General features: G+C 37.0%; 1 protein-coding gene across 5 annotated transcripts in view; it reads left to right on the top strand.

The window, feature by feature from the left end:
• LOC307181047 (H(+)/Cl(-) exchange transporter 4-like) overlaps positions 1–20,805 on the top strand; it is a 215,132-nt gene that overhangs the window by 158,282 nt on the left and 36,045 nt on the right. The window contains exon 11 of one of the 5 annotated variants that reach the window (XM_079911819.1): positions 20,054–20,105. The exons of 3 other annotated variants lie outside the window; for them this stretch is intronic. In XM_079911819.1, the coding sequence (XP_079767945.1) occupies positions 20,054–20,091 (38 nt within the window). In that variant the 3' untranslated portion in view covers positions 20,092–20,105. Of the gene's footprint in view, positions 1–20,053; positions 20,118–20,805 lie in introns of all 5 variants that reach the window. One more of the 5 variants, XM_079911818.1, reaches the window with a different exon arrangement.

Genomic DNA, 20,805 nt, shown 5'->3' with positions numbered 1-20,805 from the left:
TTCTCAAGTGAACATGGAACGTTCTCCAGGAAAAATCACATCTTAGGTCACAAATCAAGCCTTGGGAAATTTAAGAAAACTGAAACCATATCAAACATCTTTTCTGACCATTATACTATGAGATTAGAAATCAATTACAGGAAAAAAACCTGTAAAAAGCACAAATGCATGGAGGCTAAACAGTGTGCTACTAAATAACAAAGAAATCACTGAAGAAATCAGAGGAAATTAAAAAATACATAGAAACAAATGAAAACGAAAACACAACGACCCAAAACCTATGGGATGCAGCAAAAGCAGTTCTAATAGAGAAGTATATAGCAATTCAATCTCACATCAAGAAACAAGAAAAATCTCAAACAATCTAACCTTACACCTAAAGCAACTAGGGGAAGAAGACAAAGAAAACCAAAAGTCAAAGAAAATAAATCATAAATATCAGAGCAGAAGTAAATGAAATGGAAACAAAAAACAATAGCATAGATCAGTAAAACTAAAAGTTGGTTCTTTGAGAAGATAAACAAAATTGATAAAGCTTTAGCCAGACTCATCAAGAAAAAAAGGGGGAGGACTCGAATCCATAAAATTAGAAATGAAAAAGGAGAAGTTACAACTGTCACTGCAGAAATACAAAGGATTATAAGAAACTACTACAAGCAACTATATACAAATAAAATGGACAACCTTGAAGAAATGGACAAATCCTTGGAAAGGTACAATTATCCAAGACTGAACCAGGAAGTATTAGAAAGAGACTTATGAACAGACCTATCACGAGTAATGAAATTGAAACTATAATTAGAAAACCTTCCAACAAAGTCCAGGACCAGATGGCTTCACGGCAAATTCTATCAAACATTTTAGAGAAGAGCTAACACCTATTGTTCTCAAACTCTTTCAAAAAAAGGCAGAGGATAGAACACTCCCAAACTCATCCTAAATGGCTACCATCACCCTGAAACCAAAACCACACAAAGGTATCACAAAAAAAGAAAATTACATGCCAATATCACTGATAACATAGATGAAAATCTTCTACGAAACACAAACAGAATCCAACAACACATTCAAGGGGGATTTGTCCCAGGAATGCAATGATTCTTCAATATATGCAAGTCAATCAATGAGATACACCATATTAACCAACTGAGAAATAAAAAACATATGTCAGAACTAGATGCAGAAAAATCTTCTGACAAAATTCAACACTGATTTGTGATAAAACTCTCCAGAAAATGGGCATAGAGGGAATCTACCTCAACATAATAAAGGCCTTATATGACAAACCCACAGCAAACATCATTGTCAATGGTGAAAAACTGAAAGCATTTCCACTAAGATCATGAACAAGACAAGGATATCCACTCTCACCAGTCTTACTCAACATAGTTTTGGAAGTGATAGCCACAGCAATCAGAGAAGAAAAAGAAATAAAAGGAATACAAATTTGAAAAGAAGAAGTAAAACTGTCACTGTTTGCAGATGACATGATACTATACATAGAAAATCCTAAAGATGCCTCCAGAGAACTACTCTAGCTAATCAATTAATTATGTAAAGTTGCAGGATACAAAATTAATGCACAGAAATCTCTTGCATTCCTGTACAGTAACAATGAAAGATTAGAAAAAGAATAAGGAAACTATCCAATTTACCATTGCAAAAAAAAGAATAAAATACTCAGGAATGACAGTCACTGTAGGTGGAGGAAGGAGACACAAGCCAAGGAATGCAGCTCTAGAAGTTGTAAAAGATACATCAGAAATACATCTACACGTGGAACAACTCCTACAGAACACATACTGAATGCTGGCAGAAGACCTCAAACCATCCCAAAAGGCAAGAAAACCACCACGTACCTGGGTAGGGCAAAAGAAAAAAGAATAAACACAGACAAAAAATAGGGATGGGACCTGCAGCAGTGGGAGGGGGCCATGAAAGAGGAAAGCTTTCCACACACTAGAAGCCCATTTGCGGGTGGAGACTGCGGATGGCCGAACGGGGTAGCTTTGGAGCCACGGAGGAGAGCGCAGCAACAGTGGTGCAGAGGTCAGAGCGGACAGATTCTCGCACAGAGGGTCAGTGCTGACCGGCACTCACCAGCCCGAGATGCTTGTCTGTTCACCCGCCAGGGCAGGCAGGGCTGGGAGTGGAGGCTCAGGCTTCGGTCGGAGCACAAGGAGAGGACTGGGGTTGGTGGCGTGAACACAGCCTGAAGGGGTTAGTGCACCACGGCTAGCCGGACTAGGGAGTCTGGGGAAAAGTCTGGACCTGCTGAAGAGGCAAGAGACTTTTTCTGCCCTCTTTGTTTCCTGGTGTGCGAGGAGAGGGGATTAGGAGTGCGGCTTAAAGCAGCTCCAGAGACAGGTGTGAGCTACGGCTAACAGTGCGGACCCTAGAGATGGGCATGAGACGCCAAGGCTGCTGCTGCTGCCACCAAGAAGCCTGTGTGTGAGCACAGGTCACTCTCCACACCCGTGTTCCGGGGAGCCTGTGCAGCCTGCCACTGCCAGGGTCCCAGGATCCAGGGACAACTTCTCTGGGAGAAAGCACTGCACGCCTCAGGCTGGTGCAACGTCCCACCAGCCTTTGCCGCTGCAGGCTCGCCCTGCACTCGGTACCCCTCCCTCCAGCCGGCCTGAATGAGCCAGAGGCACCGAATCAGCGGCTCCTTTACCCCGCCCTGTCTGAACGAAGAATAGACGCCTTCCAGCGACCTACACGCAGAGGTAGGGCCAAATCAAAAGCTGAGTCCCGGGAGCTGTGCGAACAAGGAAGAGAAAGGGAAATCCCTCCCAGCAGCCTCAGGAGCAGTGGATTAAAGCTCCACAATCGGGCCTCCTTGATGGCTCAGTGGTTGAGAGTCACCTGCCGATGCAGGGGACACGGGTTCGTGCCCCGGTCCGGGAAGATCCCACGTGCCGCAGAGTGGCTGGACCCGTGAGCCATGGCCGCTGAGCCTGCGCATCCGGAGCCTGTGCTCCGCAACGGGAGAGGCCACAACGGTGAGAGGCCCATGTACCTCAAGAAACAAAAACAAAAACAAGACCCATATATATGCTGTCTACGAGAGACCCACTTCAGATGTAGAGACACATACAGACTGAAAGTGAGGGGATGAAAAAAGATATTCCAAGCAAATGGAAACCAAAAGAAACCTGGGTAGCAATTCTCATATCAGACTTTAAAATAAAGACTATTAGAAGAGGCAAAGAAGGACACTGCATAATGATCAAGGGATTGATCCAAGAAGAAGATATAACAATTGTAAATATTTATGCACCCAACATAGGAGCATTTCAATACATAAGGCAAATACTAACAGCCATAAAAGGGGAAATCGACAGTAACACAATCATAGTAGGGGACTTTAACACCCCACTTTCACCGATGGACAGATCATCCAAAATGAAAATAAATAAGGAAACACAAGCTTTAAATGATACATTAAACAAGAGGGACTTAATTGATATTTATAGGACACTCCATCCAAAAACAACAGAATACACATTTTTCTCAAGTGCTCATGGAACATTCTCCAGGATAGACCATATCTTGGGTCACAAATCAAGCCTTGGTAAATTTAAGAAAATTGAAATTGTATCAAGTATCTTTTCTGACCACAACGCTATGAGACTAGATATCAGCTGCAGGAAAAGATATGTAAAAAATACAAACACATGGAGGCTAAACAACACACTACTTAAGAACGAAGTGATCACTGAAGAAATCAAAGAGGAAATAAAAAAGTACCTAGAAACAAATGACAGTGGAGACACGACGACCCAAAATCTGTGGGATGCAGCAAGAGCAGTTCTAAGAGGGAAGTTGATAGCAATACAATCCTACCTTCAGAAACAGGAAACATCTCGAATAAACAACCTAACCTTGCACCTAAATCAATTAGAGAAAGAAGAACAAAAAGACCCCAAAGTTAGCAGAAGGAAAGAAATCATAAAAATCAGATCAGAAATAAATGAAAAAGAAATGAAGGAAACGATAGCAAAGATCAATAAAACTAAAAGCTGGTTCTTTGAGAAGATAAACAAAATAGATAACCCATTAGCCAGACTCATCAAGAAAAAAAGGGAGAAGACTCAAATCAATAGAATTAGAAATGAGAAAGGAGAAGTAACAACTGACACTGCAGAAATACAAAAGATCATGAGAGATTACTACAAGCAACTCTATGCCTATAAAATGGACAACCTGGAAGAAATGGACAAATTCTTAGAAATGCACAACTGCCGAGACTGAATTAGGAAGAAATAGAAAATATGAAGAGGCCAATCACAAGCACTGAATTTGAAACTGTGATTAAAAATCTTCCAACAAACAAAAGCCCAGGACCACATGGCTGCACAGGTGAATTCTATCAAACATTTACAGAAGAGCTAACACCTATCCTTCTCAAACTCTTTCAATATATACCAGAGGGAGGAACTCTCCTAAACTCATTCTATGAGGCCACCGTCACCCTGATACCAAAACCAGACAAGGATGTCACAAAGACAGAAAACTACAGGCCAATATCAATGATGAACATAGATGCAAAAATCCTCAAAAAGTACTAGCCAATAGAATCCAACAGCACATTAAACGGATCATACACCATGATCAAGTGGGGTTTATTTCAGGAATGCAAATATTCTTCAATATACGCAAATCAATCAACGTGATACACCATATTAACAAATTGAAGTAGAAAAACAATATGATCATCTCAATAGATTCAGAGAAAGCTTTTGACAAAATTCAACACCCATTTATGATAAAAACCCTGCAGAAAGTAGGCACAGAGGGAACTTTCCTCAACATAGTAAAGGCCATATATGACAAACCCACAGCCAACATCGTCCTCAATGGTGAAAAACTGAAAGCATTTCCACTAAGATCAGGAAAAAGACAAGGTTACCCACTTTCACCATTCTTATTCAACATAGATTTGGAAGTTTTAGCCACAGCAATCAGAGAAGAAAAGGAAATAAAAGGAATCTAAATCGGAAAAGAAGTAAAGCTGTCACTGTTTGCAGAGAATATGATACTATACATAGAGGATCCTAAAGATGGTACCAGAAAACTACTAGAGCTAATCAATGAATTTGGTACAGTAGCAGGATACAAAATGAATGCACAGAAATCTCTGGCATTTCTATACACTAATGATGAAAAATTTGAAAGTGAAATCAAGAAAACACTCCCATTTACCATTGCACAAAAAGAATAAAATATCTAGGAATAAACCTACCTAAGGAGACAAAAGACCTGTATGCAGAAAATTATAAGACACTGATGAAAGAAATTAAAGATGATACAGATAGATGGAGAGATATACCATGTTCTTGGATTGGAAGAATCAACATTGTGAAAATGACTCTACTACCCAAAGCAATCTACAGATTTAATGCAATCCCTATCAAACTACCACTGACATTTTTCAGAGAACTAGAACAAAACATTTCACAATTTGTATGGAAACACCAAAGACCCCGAATAGCCAAAGCAATCTTGAGAACGAAAAACAGAGCTGGAGGAATGAGGCTCCCTGACTTCAGACTATACTACAAAGCTACAGTAATCAAGACAGTGTGGTACTGGCACAAAAACAGAAAGATAGATCAATGGAGCAGGATAGAAATCCCAGAGATAAACCCATGCACATATGGTCACCTTATCTTTGATAAAGGAGGCAGGAATGTACAGTGGAGAAAGAACAGCCTCTTCAATAAGTGGTGCTGGGAAAACTTGACAGCTACATGTAAAAGTATGAAATTAGATCACTCCCTAACACCATACACAAAAATAAGCTCAAAATGTATTAATGACCTAAATGTAAGGTGAGAAACTTATCAAACTCCTAGCGGAAAACATAGGCAGACACTCTATGACATAAATCACAGCAAGATCTTTTCGACCCCCTCCTAGAGAAATGGAAATAAAAACAAAAATAAACGGGACCTAATGAAACAAAATCTTTCTCACCGCAAAGGAAACCATAAACAAGAAGAAAAGACAACCCTCAGAATGGGAGAAAATATTTGCAAATGAAGCAACTGACAAAGGATTAATCTCCAAAATTTACAAGCACCTCATGCAGCTCAATAACAAAAAAACAAACAACCCAATCCAAAAATGGGCAGAAGACCTAAATAGACATTTCTCCAAAGAAGATATACACATTGCCAACAAATACATGAAAGGAGGGTGGATTATTTACTCAATCTTCTTAGTACATATAGACTTGTCCAGATTTTTCTGTTTCTTTATTTTTCAGTGGTGGGATATTCAATTTGTTGGGTTACAATTTTTTTAGATCTCTTTATTATCCTTTATATTTTTGTAAAGTCAGTGGCAATGTCCATCTTTACTTCTGCTTTTAGTTATTAGAAAATTCTTTCTTTATATCTTTCTTAGTCAACCTAGCACAAGAGTTCCCAGAAAAAAAAAAAAAAAACTAAAAAATAAAGAAACATCAAAAAACAAATTGTGGGTTTCATTGATTTTCTCTGTCTTTTCTATTCCATTTTAAATCTCTGCTCTAACCTTATTATGTTTTCTTTTACTAGATTTGGATTTAGTTTTTTCTTCTTTTCCTTTGTCTTCAGATTGTAGTTAATTTATTGATTTGATATCTTTTTTCCCCACAAAAACTTTACAGCTGTATGTTTCCCTTTTAGCAGTGCTTTTGCTGCTTTACATACATTATGATATGTGTTTATTTTCATTTGTCTCAGATAATGTTATAAGTCCACTTGTTATTCCTTCTATGACTCATTGGTTGTTAACAGTGTATTGTTAATTTCCACGCATTTGTAAATTTTCCAGTTTTACTTCTGCTGTTTCCTAATTTTATTCCATTATAATTAGAAAAAAAGTATAATCTTAAACTTTTAAAATTTAAGTCTTATTTTGTGGCCTAAAATGTTATCTTGGAGAATGTTTCATGTACACTAGAAAAAAATGTGTATTTTACTATTATTTTGTGTTAAGTCCAGTTGGTCTTCAGTGTTGTTCACGTCCTCAGTTTATTTATTGGTCTTCTGTCCGGTTGTTTTATCCATTATTTAAAGTGGAATATTTCTGTCTTATTATTGTAGAGTTGTATATTTCTCTTTTAAATTCTATATTTGCGTCACATATTTTGGAGCTTTAATCTTGAAGTATATATGTTTATAAAATGCTATATTTTTCTTATAAATTAAGTCTTTTATCAATATATCTTTATCAATATCTTTATTTTTCTCCAACGACATTTTTTAAACTTAGTCTATTTTGCCCCTTTTTTATACTATTTTTTCTTAGTATTTTCTTATAGTTATTTTTTCTGTCCTTTTATTTTATTTTTATTATTATTATTATTGTGGTACCCAGGCCTCTCACTGTTGTGGCCTCTCCCATTGCAGAGCACAGGTTCCGGATGCACAGGCTCAGTGGCCATGGCTCACGGGCCCAGCTGCTCCGCGGCATGTGGGATCTTCCCGGACCGGGGCACCAACCCGTGTCCCCTGAATTGGCAGGCGGACTCTCAACCACTGCGCCACCAGGGAAGCCCTGTCCTTTTATTTTTAAATAACTAGTGTTCATAGGTCTAAAGTGAGTCTCTTTTAGGCATTATTTGAATTCTTTTATTTTCACTTTTTAATCTGTTTTACCAATCTGTATCTTTTGATTAAGGCATTTAATTAATTTATATTTAAAGTAGCTATTGATAAGAATTTAATTTGTTATTGAGTCACTTTCCATATATTTTATAGTTTTTCTTGCATTATTCCTTCCTTTGTATTCAGCTTATTTTCGTAGTGAGACATTTTTATTTCTTTCTTACTTCTTTTTATGTATTGTAAATTCTTTGGATATATTTCCTGTGATTATCATGAGGATCACATATGACATTCTGAAGTTATAAAAATCTATTTTACATTGACATAACCTAAACTTCAATCAGCTATAAAACACTTTACTCCTTTTCAGTGCTATCTCCTCAGCACATTATATTATTGATGTCACAAATTACATATTTTTAAATTTAATACCAATCAACATACACTTATAATATTTTATGTATTTGTTTTAAAAATCCTATTAAAATATAAAGTAAAAATACAAACCAAACTTGCAATAATACTGGTTTTTATATTTGCCCATATATTTACCTATATGAGAGATCTTCATATATTGACAGGGCTTCAAGCATCCTTTTATATACATTTCATCCTTGTAAATTCCCAGGCTCCTCAATCATTTCTTTTAGAACAGACCTATTGGCAATTAACTCTTTCAGCAATTAGCAATTGTCAATTTAAGTTTTCAGTCTGGGAAAAACTTAAAATCATTTTTGAAGCAAAGTTTTCCCTGATAAAGAATTATTTATTATTATTATTTTCTCTCAGCACTTTGGAAATACACCATTGCCACTGGCATCTCAACATTCTTCTGAGAAGTCCACTGATAATCTTATTGAGATTCCATTTTCCATGATGAGTTGCTTTACTCTTGCTGGTTTTAAGGTTCTCTCTTTGCCTTTCAAAAGTTTGATTATAATGTGTCTTTGATTGCAGTCTGTTTAGATCTATCTTACTTTGAGTTATTGAGCTATTTGAATTTGTAGACCCATGTCTTCTTTTCAAATTTACATTGTTTCTTCAGGTAATCTGTCTGCTCCATTTTTTCTTCTATAACTTCTGTACATGCACATTGGTCAGATTGTTGTATATCATAAGTCTCTTAGACTCCCTAATTTTTTTTATTTCCTTTTTCTACTTAGACTCAGTAATTTCAGATGTCTTTTTCTTAAGTTCACTCATTAGTTCTTTTCTTTTTGAATTTGCTGTTGATCTGTTTCCTGTAGTGAAATTTTCAATTCAGTTAACTGTATTTATCAGATCCAGAATTTCTGTTTTATTTTCTATTAGATAATTTTTATCTTTGTTCATATTCTCATCTTGTTTGCCTATTATTTTCCTAATTTCATTTTTCTATGTCTGGATTTTCTTTAGTGTTTGAGCATATTTAAGATAGTTTTTAGGTCTCTCTAGTATGTCTGATGCCCATGATTTCACAAGGATAGTTTCTGCAACTATGTTTTCTTCCTTTGATTGGGTTGTATTTTGTTTGTATGCCTTGTGATCTTTTGTTCAAAATTGGATAGCTGAAGAAAAATCCACCTCTCCCCATCTTTGCGATCTACTCTGCAGCAGAGAAAACCATCACTATTTATCATGGCATATTCTCTGCGTTAGAATCTGTCCAGGTTGAAGATTTAAGGTCTTCTCTGGCTTTTCTTGGTCTCTGTCTGGCTTTGGCTACTTTTCATAGGTTTTCAGTTCCCCTTCTTGTGGTTTTATTATTTCTATTTATTCCTGTTGTCATAATCTCTTGGCCCAGGTGTCTGCAGAGCTGTAGTTCCTTTGCAGTTTTTATAATAAGTGCCCACCCTCTGCTGTTTCCCAGTGACTTTTCTAATTTGACATCTAAGCTCCATCACTCTTCCCCAATTAAACTTTGATTCAGCCTAACCGTACTTCTGTAAAGGGAAACAGAGACTATTACCTCTTCATCTTCTGGCACAGTAAAATGTTGCAAATAAGGTCAACATGGCTGTCTTTAATTTGGGACTGGGAATTGGGTATTGGGGCTGGCTGCTACTTCCTTCAGAGTACACCATAGCATGGGTAAGGTGGAGTAAAGGCAAGTAAAAACACCATAACATTTCCTACCATCTTCAATATATAGTTTGGTTTTTGTTAATAGGCATTCATTTTGTTGCTGTAGACCATTGACTATTTCCCAGAACTGTTATAAATTGATTTTTGGCACTTTCTAGCTTCCTTTTTTTTCATATCCATAGAGAAACAGGGCTTAAGATTTCCCACTCTGCTATTTCTTTGACATTACTTAATATTAATTTTCAATTAAATAACATCAGGCAGGTTGGTCCTATGCTTAGTCATAAGGGACTGTGCTGTTAAAGAACTATTTTGCTTCTAATTTTCACACTTGCTAAAATAATGGTTTCTTTTTTACTCTCCAAACGGACTCCATATCTGAGAAACATCAATGCACCTTTATTTTTAAATATTTATTTGTTTGTTTTTGGAGTGGGAAAGAACATGCTGTAGAAACAGTTTACTTGGCTTACTCCTCATGAAATGGTGGTGAAATTTAGATATACTAGTGATGTAGTTAATTACTAGCCCAGACCCAGCATGGAAATAGTGGTTACTTTTTACTGTACTATAAAAAAGGAAATGGAAAGCATAGACAATAACCTGAACTTGTTGGAAGGGCATAGTGTCTTGCTGATTACCTGGATTACTGATTGAATCCTTTTAACTTTGCATGCAGAGAAGCTTTAAGAAAGTTTAATTTGCATAGAGAAAATGAAAACACAAGTCTTGGCTTCTGAGTTTGGAATACTTATCATGACCTCTGACCTTGTTTAAATGACAGCTACCTTGCTCTCAGTAGCTGTCATTTAAACTATCCAATGTGTGCTCTGCTGGTCCCCAGCTCAGGCTGACTAGCAGGCAAGTGGGAATGCATTGGCTTTTGGTTCCCATGTCTCCACTGCACTCAACCTGTAAGGGTGTGACTTTTCTTCCTTTCCCATCTCTCAAAAAGAAGCTCTAGTAGGAACTGTGTAATATCAGCCCTTAGAATGAATTGAGTGTTTTCTTCACTCTGCTCTGAAGCTTTTATTAATTCCACAAGCAATGATACGTTTTCTCAGATTCTCAGCAACAACTTTAAGAACGATTAGTTTGTCAGTGACATAGTAAGTGAATGCTTTCTCCTAGTAATGATATAAGTGATCACTCCTAGGTATATTCCAGTGTTCCGAGAGAACATAATTTTATTTTTCCAGTTTTTAAATAATTGTGTATATACAGAAAGGAGGGTCAGGATTTAAAGGGAAGAGAATCTAAGGGGCATGGGTACTAAACCAAACATAAACGTTAACAGTAAACATTTTCCAAATAATGTAGTGCTGCAATATTCTTTGAACAAATAATTTCTGAGCATCTATTACCTGCCTGCCAAGTGCTATCCTGGACACTTCGGATATGTCAGTGAACAAAACAGAAATTTATGCTCTTTTAAAATTTACATTTTTTAGTTCTAATAAGCATAATAAATTAGCAATTATATAGTGAGTTAAAAAATGATAAAAACTATGGAAAAGAGGATATTAAGAATAAGACAAAGAACCAGTAATATGTGTGTGTGTGGACAGCTTACAGTGGTATATAGATGTCAGGGTAGGCATCATTGTGACGATGACAGTTGCATGTGCTTTGCTGAGAGAGGCATATTACCAACCTAATATTACAATAGCCTCATATATACCCATCCCTAGCTCAGCTGACTTAAAAGTTACTTCTAATTCTCAATGAAATCCTGCTAAATAAGTAGCTTTATCTTTTTTTTTTTTTACAAGAGAAAAGTTAAATAGGGTCCTAAAATGACATAACAATTAAATCCTGAGTGACTATTTGAATTCTGGTAGTTCATTCCAAAGCCCATGGTCTTTCCACAATACCTTACTTCAAGGTGTGAATGGGATACTACCAGAATTCCCTGGGGCCCTGTCCTTGCAGCCATGGAGATGCCATCCACCAACACTCACAGCACCAGAGGTTGTGAACCTGACAATGCTGACAGTGCTGGTGTTTTGCCGGAAGCCTGCTTTCGGTTTTAAGGTTCGTTGGATTCCCTGGCAAAATAACCACTCGTTTCACACAAATAAACAGCTTTAATCAATTCTTTAATGAAAGGTGATTTAACTTAATTATAATATAGAATCATTAGAGGGAAAGGAATAAGAATATTAGAGAAATACAACAGAGCATACATCACTGAATTGGGCTGACACCTACTTCCAGGTAAAAATAGTGTTGGGAAGTCCCAAGTAACAACAATCTGGACCCCAGCTGGGAAGGGTCCAGGCAGTGCATACACTCTACAGATGAGACTTCAGATTGCAATTCTGGGGCTTCTGTTTGTAATTCCAGGCCACAAACTGATACCATCAGTTTGCGTGCAAAATGCAGCTCTGGATTCCCTTTAACAATGCTGTTGGTTTCATCGTGTGAGTCACGAGATTTTCCAGACCCTGGGGGACTGGCCTTGTCCCCAGGGCACAAAAAATTCCAAGACATACTCCCTTTCGCATCATAAGAGCCGTTTGACTTGCTAGTAGCAATTGTTAAGTGAGCAAGCAGACACACAGTCCAGTCAGGGTCACAGGTCAGGTGGAGGCCTGCTTCTGCCTCTGAAGCCTGAACAAAACTACTTTATTAGTTTTTCCAACAGCTGGACATAGCATACTCAACTTTGTGGTCCTGGGTACCCCCTGGCCTGCCAGAGCACCCATGGTGTTAGTGTTAGAGCCTGTAACTCAGGGAGTCTCCGATGCAGCAGAGGAGCCCATCACCTTACTTCTCTGGATGGCAATGCCAGTGACACTGGCAGCAGAAAGCCACCAACAATCCCAGAGGGAATTCTACAAGAGCTATCAAAATCTTTTAGAAATAACAATATTAAGAAAGTGAGTATCCCAGAAGAAAAGAGATAGAAAGGAGCAGACTGTTTATATAAAGAAATAATAGCTGAGAACTTCTCAAACCTGGGGTAGGAACTGGATATACAAGGCAAATGAAGTTAAAACAACACCTAATTACTGCAATGCAAAAACTTCTTTCTCCAAGACACATTATATTGAAACCATGAAAAGTCCATAACAAAGAAAGAATTTTAAAGGCAGCTGCAGGTTGGGGGGAACAATAGTAACCCACAAAGGAATCTCCATTGGGCTATCAGCAAATTTCTCAGCAGAAACTTTACAGGCCAGGAGGGAGTGGAATGACTCTGCCAAAATATTGAAATATGAAAACTGTTAGCCATAAATACCATAACCAGCAAAGTTATGCAGATATGAAGGAGAAATAAAGACTTTCCCAAACAAAAGTTGAGGAGTTCATCAGTACTATCTCTGCCTTACAAAAAATGTTTAAGGGTGCTCTTCTAGCAGAAACAAAAAGGCAGAAGCACATAAAACTAACGAGTAAAGTGATAAATAGAATCAGAAAGTTGCAGCTCTTTAACAAAATTATTATTATCATACAATCTTCCAAAACAGAATCAGAAAGAAATAGAAAATCTGAATAGAGGTCACTAGTAGGGAGTTAAGTCAGTAATCAAAAATCCCAGAACACAAGAAAGGCCAGGACCAAATAGCTTCAGTGCTGAATTATACTAAATATTCAGAGAATGTTTAATACCTATCCGTCTCAAACACTATAGAAAATTGAAGAGTAGTGAACACTATATAGAATATTTTATGAGGCCACCATTACCCTGATACCAAAACCAGACAAAATGTACACAAAAAAGAAAATTGCAGACCCAAATCTCTGATAAACATAGATGCAGAATTCTCAAAAATAATAGTAAATACATTCAAAGGACTTAAACCATGATCAAATGGGGTTTATTCCAGGGATGCAATGGTGGTTCAACACCGCAAATAAATCAACATAACACATTAACAGAATGAAGGGAAAAAACATATAATATCCTCAATAGATACCAAAAAGCATTTTACAAGTTTCAAATTCCATTTATGATAAAAACATAAATAAAATGTATTAATAGTCATATATGACAAACCCACAGCTAACATCATACCCAATAGTGAAAAACTGAAAGCTGTCCCTCTAAAATCAAAAACAAAACAAGAATGTACACACTCCCCACTTTCATCCCACCTAATATTGGAAGTCATAGCCATAGCAATTATGCAAGAGAAAGAAGTAAATGGAATCCAATTGGAAAACAGGAACTACACCTGTCACTATTTGAAGATGACATAATTATATATATATATAATTCTAAAGACTCCACTAAAGAACAGTTTGGAAGTTCATTAAAAAACTACAAATAGAACTACCATATGACCCAGCAATCCCACTACTGGGCATACACCCTGAGAAAACCATAATTCAAAAAGAGTCATGTACCAAAATGTTCATTGCAGCTCTATTTACAATAGCCCGGAGATGGAAGCAACCTGAGTGTCCATCATCGGATGAATGGATAAAGAATATGTGGCACATATATACAATGGAATATTACTCAGCCATAAAAAGAAATGAAATTGAGCTATTTGTAATGAGGTGGATGGACCTAGAGTCTGTCATACAGAGTGAAGTAAGTCAGAAAGAGAAAGACAAATACCATATGCTAACACATATATATGGAATTTAAGGGAAAAAAAAAAGGCATGAAGAACCTAGGGGTAAGACAGGAATAAACACACAGACCTACTAGAGAATGGACTTGAGGATATGGTGAGGGGGAAGGGTAAGCTGTGACAAAGTGAGAGAATGGCATGGATGTATATACACTACCAAACGTAGAATAGATAGCTAGTGGGAAGCAGCCTCATAGCACAGGGAGATCAGCTCGGGGCTTTGAAGCAAGAGGGAAGAGATATGGGAATATATGTATATGTATAGCTGATTCACTTTGTTATAAAGCAGAAACTAACACACCGTTGTAAACCATTTATACTCCAATAAAGATGTAAAAAATAAATAAATAAACAAAGTAAATGAACAAATGAAAGTAAAGAAAAACAGACTTGCAGATACAGAGAGCACAGTAGTGGTTTCCAGAGGGAAAGGGTGGGGAAGAGTTGAAATGGGTAAAGGGGATCAACTGTATGGTGATTGATTGAAACTAAAGTTTTTGTGGTGAGCAAGTTATATACAGAAGTAGAAATATATTGCTCTACATAAGAAACTTATATAATGATATAAACAAATGCTACCTCAATAAAAAAGAAATTTAGAAAAAGAGTTGATGAGAATATGAAGCAACCAGGATATGCGTACACTGCTCGTGGGAATGTAAAATTCTGCGTTCACTTTTTTATGAGATTTAAATTAATATCCTCGTCTATTTTTTCCTTACAGTTTTATTGAGATATAATTGACATGTAGCACAAGTTTAAGGTGTACGGCTTAAGATTTTACTTACACACATCATGAAATGATGACCATAGTAAGTTTAGTGACCATCCATTGTGTCATATAGATACAGAATTAAAGAAATAGAAAATGTTTTTCTTGTATTGAGAACTCTTAAGATTTATTCTTTAAACAACTTTCAAATATAACATGTAGCAGTGTTATATTTATCATGTTGTACATTACATCCCTAGTACTTATTTATTCTATAATTTTGGAATTTTTCCTTTTGAAATGCCTTCATCATTATACAAAGATATTATGTTATTTTTGACTATATTTCCTACACCATACATTTCATTCCAGGTGACATTTTGTGACTGGAAGTTTGTACCGTTTAATATCCCTCATCTATTTTCTTCATCCCACTCCACTTCCATCCCCTTTGGCAACAACCTATTTGTCGGTTTCCATTTTATGTTTGTTCATTAGATTTGTTTTTTAAATTCCATATAGAAGTGAAATCATACTATATTTGTCTTTCTCTGACTTATTTCACTTAGCATAATACTCTCTAGGTCCATTCATATTGTCACAGATATCAATATTTCCAACTTTTGAGGAACTGTGGCTGAACAATAGTTACATTCCTGATGACAGGGTTCTATTTTCTCCACATTCTCACCAGTAACGTTGTTATATGACTTTTTTTCCCTTTTTTATTTTTTTTTTTACTGTAACCATCCTAGTGAGTGTGGAATGGCGAAGTGAATTTGCACTGTGGCTTGGGTTTGTGTTTCTCTGAAGGCTTCCATCTGTCTCTTGAAAATAAAATTTTTCCTTAGGTGATGGGATATTCTGCTGGTGCTTAACAGTTGAACAGGCAAGGAGAATGGGTTTGTCTCTGGACCCCTTCTCTCCATATTCACAGTGCACTGAGTGTTTTCTGTACATGGGGCTGGGGATGGGGTGAATTATGACTGAACACTGCCTAGACCTTCACTCTGTTAGCCATTTTCAGAGTTGGCCTTCTGCTTTACTGGCCACTTTTAATTATCACCTGACACACAAGAAACATGAAGATTAAAAGCATTTTGCTTTTAAAAGTCAGTTACAAATAATGTCCTACCTCCTAAGTTATTAAAGTTTCTAAGGTCACAAGTGTTTTTATGAAGACACTTTAGACCAAGTCCATTGCACAGAGGAAAGTATGTGTTTTCCATACTTTCCATATTATGTCTTCAGTATTGGATGGATAAGCAGAGCCAAATCTTTGGAAATATTTTTTAAAATTAAATTGTTTATCTTGAGACAGTTGTAGATTCATATGCAGTTGTAAGAAATAATATCAGGAGATTACATCCTTGGGCTATTTCGCTGTGGGAGAAAAATAAAAGTTTATTGAGGTACTGGAAAATAACTCTGAAAGTGTAACAAGAGTTTAAACTATTTTTGCTGCCGTCAGCTTATTGCTTCCCCTAGGATGGGGTCCACGTGACCCAACAATCAAAAACACTGCTCCTGAGTAGTGCTTACTTATTGACAGCAGCTATTCAGCTTTATTGATTTATTTTGGCTTAAAGTAGACAAATCTAATAACACTACCATCTCTCTTCCTTCTCATCCTTGTTCTTTTATTTTTAATTGAATTTTAGTTAATTTAAATTTATTTTATTATTATTTTTAAGTAGAGTTGATTTACAATATTGCATTAGTTTCAGGTGTACAACATAATAATGTTTTTATACATTACACTCCATTTAAAGTTATTACAAGATAATGATTATAATACCCTGTGCTGTACAATATATCCCAGTCATTTATTTATTCTATACATACTAGTGTATACCTCTTAATCCCCTACCCCTCTCTTGCCCTTTGCTCCTTCCCTCTCTCCACTGGTAACCACTAATTTGTTTTCTATATCTATGAGTCTGTTTTGTTATATACATTTATTTTGTTTTTTTGATCTCACATATGAGTTATAACATAGAGTATATGTATTTCTTGGTCTGACTTATTTTACTGAGCAGAATACCCTCTAGGTCCATCCATGTTGTTTCAAATGCCAAAATTTATTTTTTATGACTAATATTTCATTTTATATATACACACACACACACACACACACACACACACATTCCACATTTTCTTTATCAATTTATCTGTTAATGGACAGTTAGGTTGCTTCCAAGTCTTGGCTACTGTGAACATAGGGGTACATATATCTTTTCAAATTAGTGTTTTTGTTTTCTTTGGAAAAATGCTGAGCAGTAGAATTGCTGTATTATATGTACTTCTATTTCTAATTTTTTGAGAAACATCCATACTGTTTTCAATGTATAAAAATGCAGCTGATTTTGTATATTAATTTTTTATCGTGAGAGCTTACTGAATTCATTTGTTATTTCTTTAAATTTTTTGGTGGTGTGTTTAGGATTTTTCCATATAGTATCATGTCATCTGCAAATAGTGACAGTCTTAATGTTTCCTTTTCAATTTGGATTTCTTTACTTTTTTTTCTTGCCTGACTGTTGTGACTTCGACTGCCATACTGTGTTGAATAAAGCTGGGGAGAGTCGGTATTCTTCTTTTTTCCTGATCTTAGAGGAAGTGCTTTCAACTTTTCATCAATGAGTACAGTGTTGGCTGTAGTTGTCTTATATGGCATATATTATGTTGAGATGGTTCCTACCATACCTATTTTGTTGAGCGTTTTTATCATGAGTATAAGTTGAATTGTGTCAGAAGCCTTTTTGTATCTATTGAAATAATCATACGATTTTTATTTTTCATTTTTTAATGTAGTGTATCACAGTGACCAATTTGTGGATATTGAACCATCCTTGCATCCTGAATTAAATCCCAGTTGATGTTGTATTACTCTTTTTTTTTTTTTTTTTTTTGTGGTACGCGGGCCTCTCACTGTTGTGGCTACCCCGTTGCGGCTCCAGATGCACAGGCTCAGCGGCCATGGCTCATGGGCCTAGCCGCTCCGCGGCATGTGGGATCTTCCCGGACCGGGGCACGAACCCATGTCCCCTGCATTGGCAGGCGGACTCTCAACCACTGCGCCACCAGGGAAGCCCTGTATTACTCTTTTAATGTATTAATGATTTTGGTTTGCTAATATTTTGTTGAGGATATTTGCCTCTATGTTTATCCATGATATTGGCCTGTAATTTTCTTTTTTAGTGTTGGCCTCGTATGGTTTTCATGTTAGGATAATGCTGGCCTTGTAGAATGAGTTTAAAATCATTTCATCCTCTTCAATACTTTTTCCCTTTACCAGTGCATTTTTAAAATACATATCCTAATTTCTAATTGTAGCATTTTATGTTTCATTTAAAGAAGACCCTTTAACATTTCTTGTAAGGCTGATTTCTCCACAAACATGTGGAGGTTAAACAATATGCTGCTAAATAATGGGTCACAAAAAAATCAAAGTGGAAATAAAAAATACCTGAAGGCAAAGGAAAAAGTGAAACATAATGTTCCAAAATCTAAGGAATGCATCAAAAATAGTACTAACAGGACTGTTTAAAGTGACACAACCCTGCTTTAAAAACAAGAAATTTCTTAAACACCTAATGAGGCAAGAAAAAGAAGAATGAACAAAACCCAAAAATGGTACAAGAAAGGAAATAATAACGATCATAATAGAAACTCATAAAATAGAGACTAAAACTAAATGGAAAACATTAATGAAACTAAGAGCTGGTCTTTGAAATGACAAAGAAAATTGATAAACCATTATACAGACTCAATAAGAAAAAAGAGAAGGTACTCAAATAAGTAAATGCAGAAATGAAAAAGGAGAAGCTACAACTGACAGAATAGAAATACAAAAGTTTATAAGATTATGATGAACAATTGTACACCAAAAAAAAAAAGACAACCTAGAAGAAACGGATAAATCCCTAGAAATGCTTTTCTGCTACTTTTGAACTTTAGTGACTAACAGCTTAAAACAGATGGCTATATATGTAACACACACACACACAAATAGTTATATATGAACCTCAACTGTTTTGGTAACCACAAACCAAAAGCCTACATTGAATACAGAAAAAATAGACAAAGAAATACAAACACAACACTAAAGAAATCCATAAAACTGCAATCAAGAAACAAAGAGAAGAAAAGAACACAAAAGAACTACAGAGGGCTTCCCTGGTGGTGCAGTGGTTGAGAGTCCGCCTGCCGATGCAGGGGACACAGGTTCGTGCCCTGGCACAGGAGGATCCCACGTGCCGTGGAGCAGCTGCTCCCGTGAGCCATGGCCGCTGAGCCTGCGAGTCCAGAGCCTGTTGCTCTGCAACAGGAGAGGCCACAACAGTGAGAGGCCCGCTTACCGCAAAAAAAAAAAAAAAAAAAAGAACTACAGAAACAAAGAGAAAACAAATAAAGTGGCAGTACATACATACCTATCAATGATTAACTTAAATGTAAGTGAACTAAATGTTCTGAACAAAACACATAGGGTGGCTGACCAGATTTTAAAAATCTGTATTATGCTACCTACAGGGGACTTAGCCTCGGAGCTCAAGACACACACAGACTGGATGGATATTCCTTCTAGGTTTAGCCCGTGAAATAATAGGGACAGAGCCTCAAAAAGCAAGATGGGGGCTTCCCTGGTGGTGCAGTGGTTGGGAGTCTGCTTGCCAATGCAGGGGACACGGGTTTGTGTCCCGGCCCCGGAGGATCCCACATGCCGTGGAGCGGCTGGGCCCGTGGGCCGTGGCCGCTGAGCCTGCGCGTCCAGAGCCTGTGCTCCGCAACGGGAGAGGCCACAGCAGTGAGAGGCCCGCGTACCACAAAAAAAAAAAAAAAAAAAAAAAAGCAAGATGGGTTCTTTAAGTCACTACCAGTAAGGCTATCCACCAGCCATCTGATTAAGACATTTATGACTATAGTGTTGAAGCCCTGAGATTTGAGGCAGCTTGTGTTTCCCAACTCAGGTTAACTATTAATTAGCATTTGCCTAGAATTATGCTATTTGCAAAATAACTTTACCTATTAACCTATTTTGATAGCCACCCTGTGAATGAGGTTACATTTTTACTTCTCCTATTTCACAGATCTGATTTTGATTCTTATTGTGTTTGGAACTACTTGATCAAGATCATATAGGTAAGACAAAAGGTAAGATTTTTAAATCATTGACTGTCAAATTCACAAAAGTTAGTAGAAGAAAAACATGAAAAGAAGTCTAGTGCAGGAAATAACTCAGTATACACAAGATATTAAGATGATTCAAAAAAAGAAACTAGGATACTGGTGTAGCCAAAGAAGGTTCTATTGTTGTATGTAGGATTTACGGTGAGGAGAAATGGAAGACTGAACACGGAAAGTTTCTGTAAATTCTGACATGCAGGTTGTGTGGTTAGAAGATAGTTGGCATTTGTTCTAATATTTCATGGAATCTGGAGGAAGTACTGAAACAGGCTGGGAGCTGGGGCCTGGGGACCCTTTGCTGCAATGCTTGCACCTGGATAAACCCTCCCTTGAGCAATAAAATACAAAGAAACCATATGGGACTAAAAATGACTGCATGCTTGTGTATTTGGGACAAATTCTGGACAAAAGATACAAATAGACCAAAAAAAAAAAAGCCCAACTGCCACTTTTGAAGACCAAAACAAGAGCAAAAACAAGATGTTGGGGGCAAACCTGGGTACTGCACATGCCCCCTGCACTCAACACTACTTGAGGGTTGGGAAAGCCATTTAAGCCACCCCTACAACCTGACCCCTGGACACACTCCTCCCCTTACCCTAGAGAACCAGCTCCTCCCCGCTTGGGGAGCAAGCTAGCAAGGGAACCTGTTACT

This window comes from Stenella coeruleoalba (genome assembly GCF_951394435.1).
Source record: "Stenella coeruleoalba genome assembly, chromosome: Y".
NCBI lineage: Eukaryota > Metazoa > Chordata > Mammalia > Artiodactyla > Delphinidae > Stenella > Stenella coeruleoalba.
Note: the sequence above shows the minus strand (reverse complement) of the source record. Positions and strands in the feature narration are given on the sequence as shown.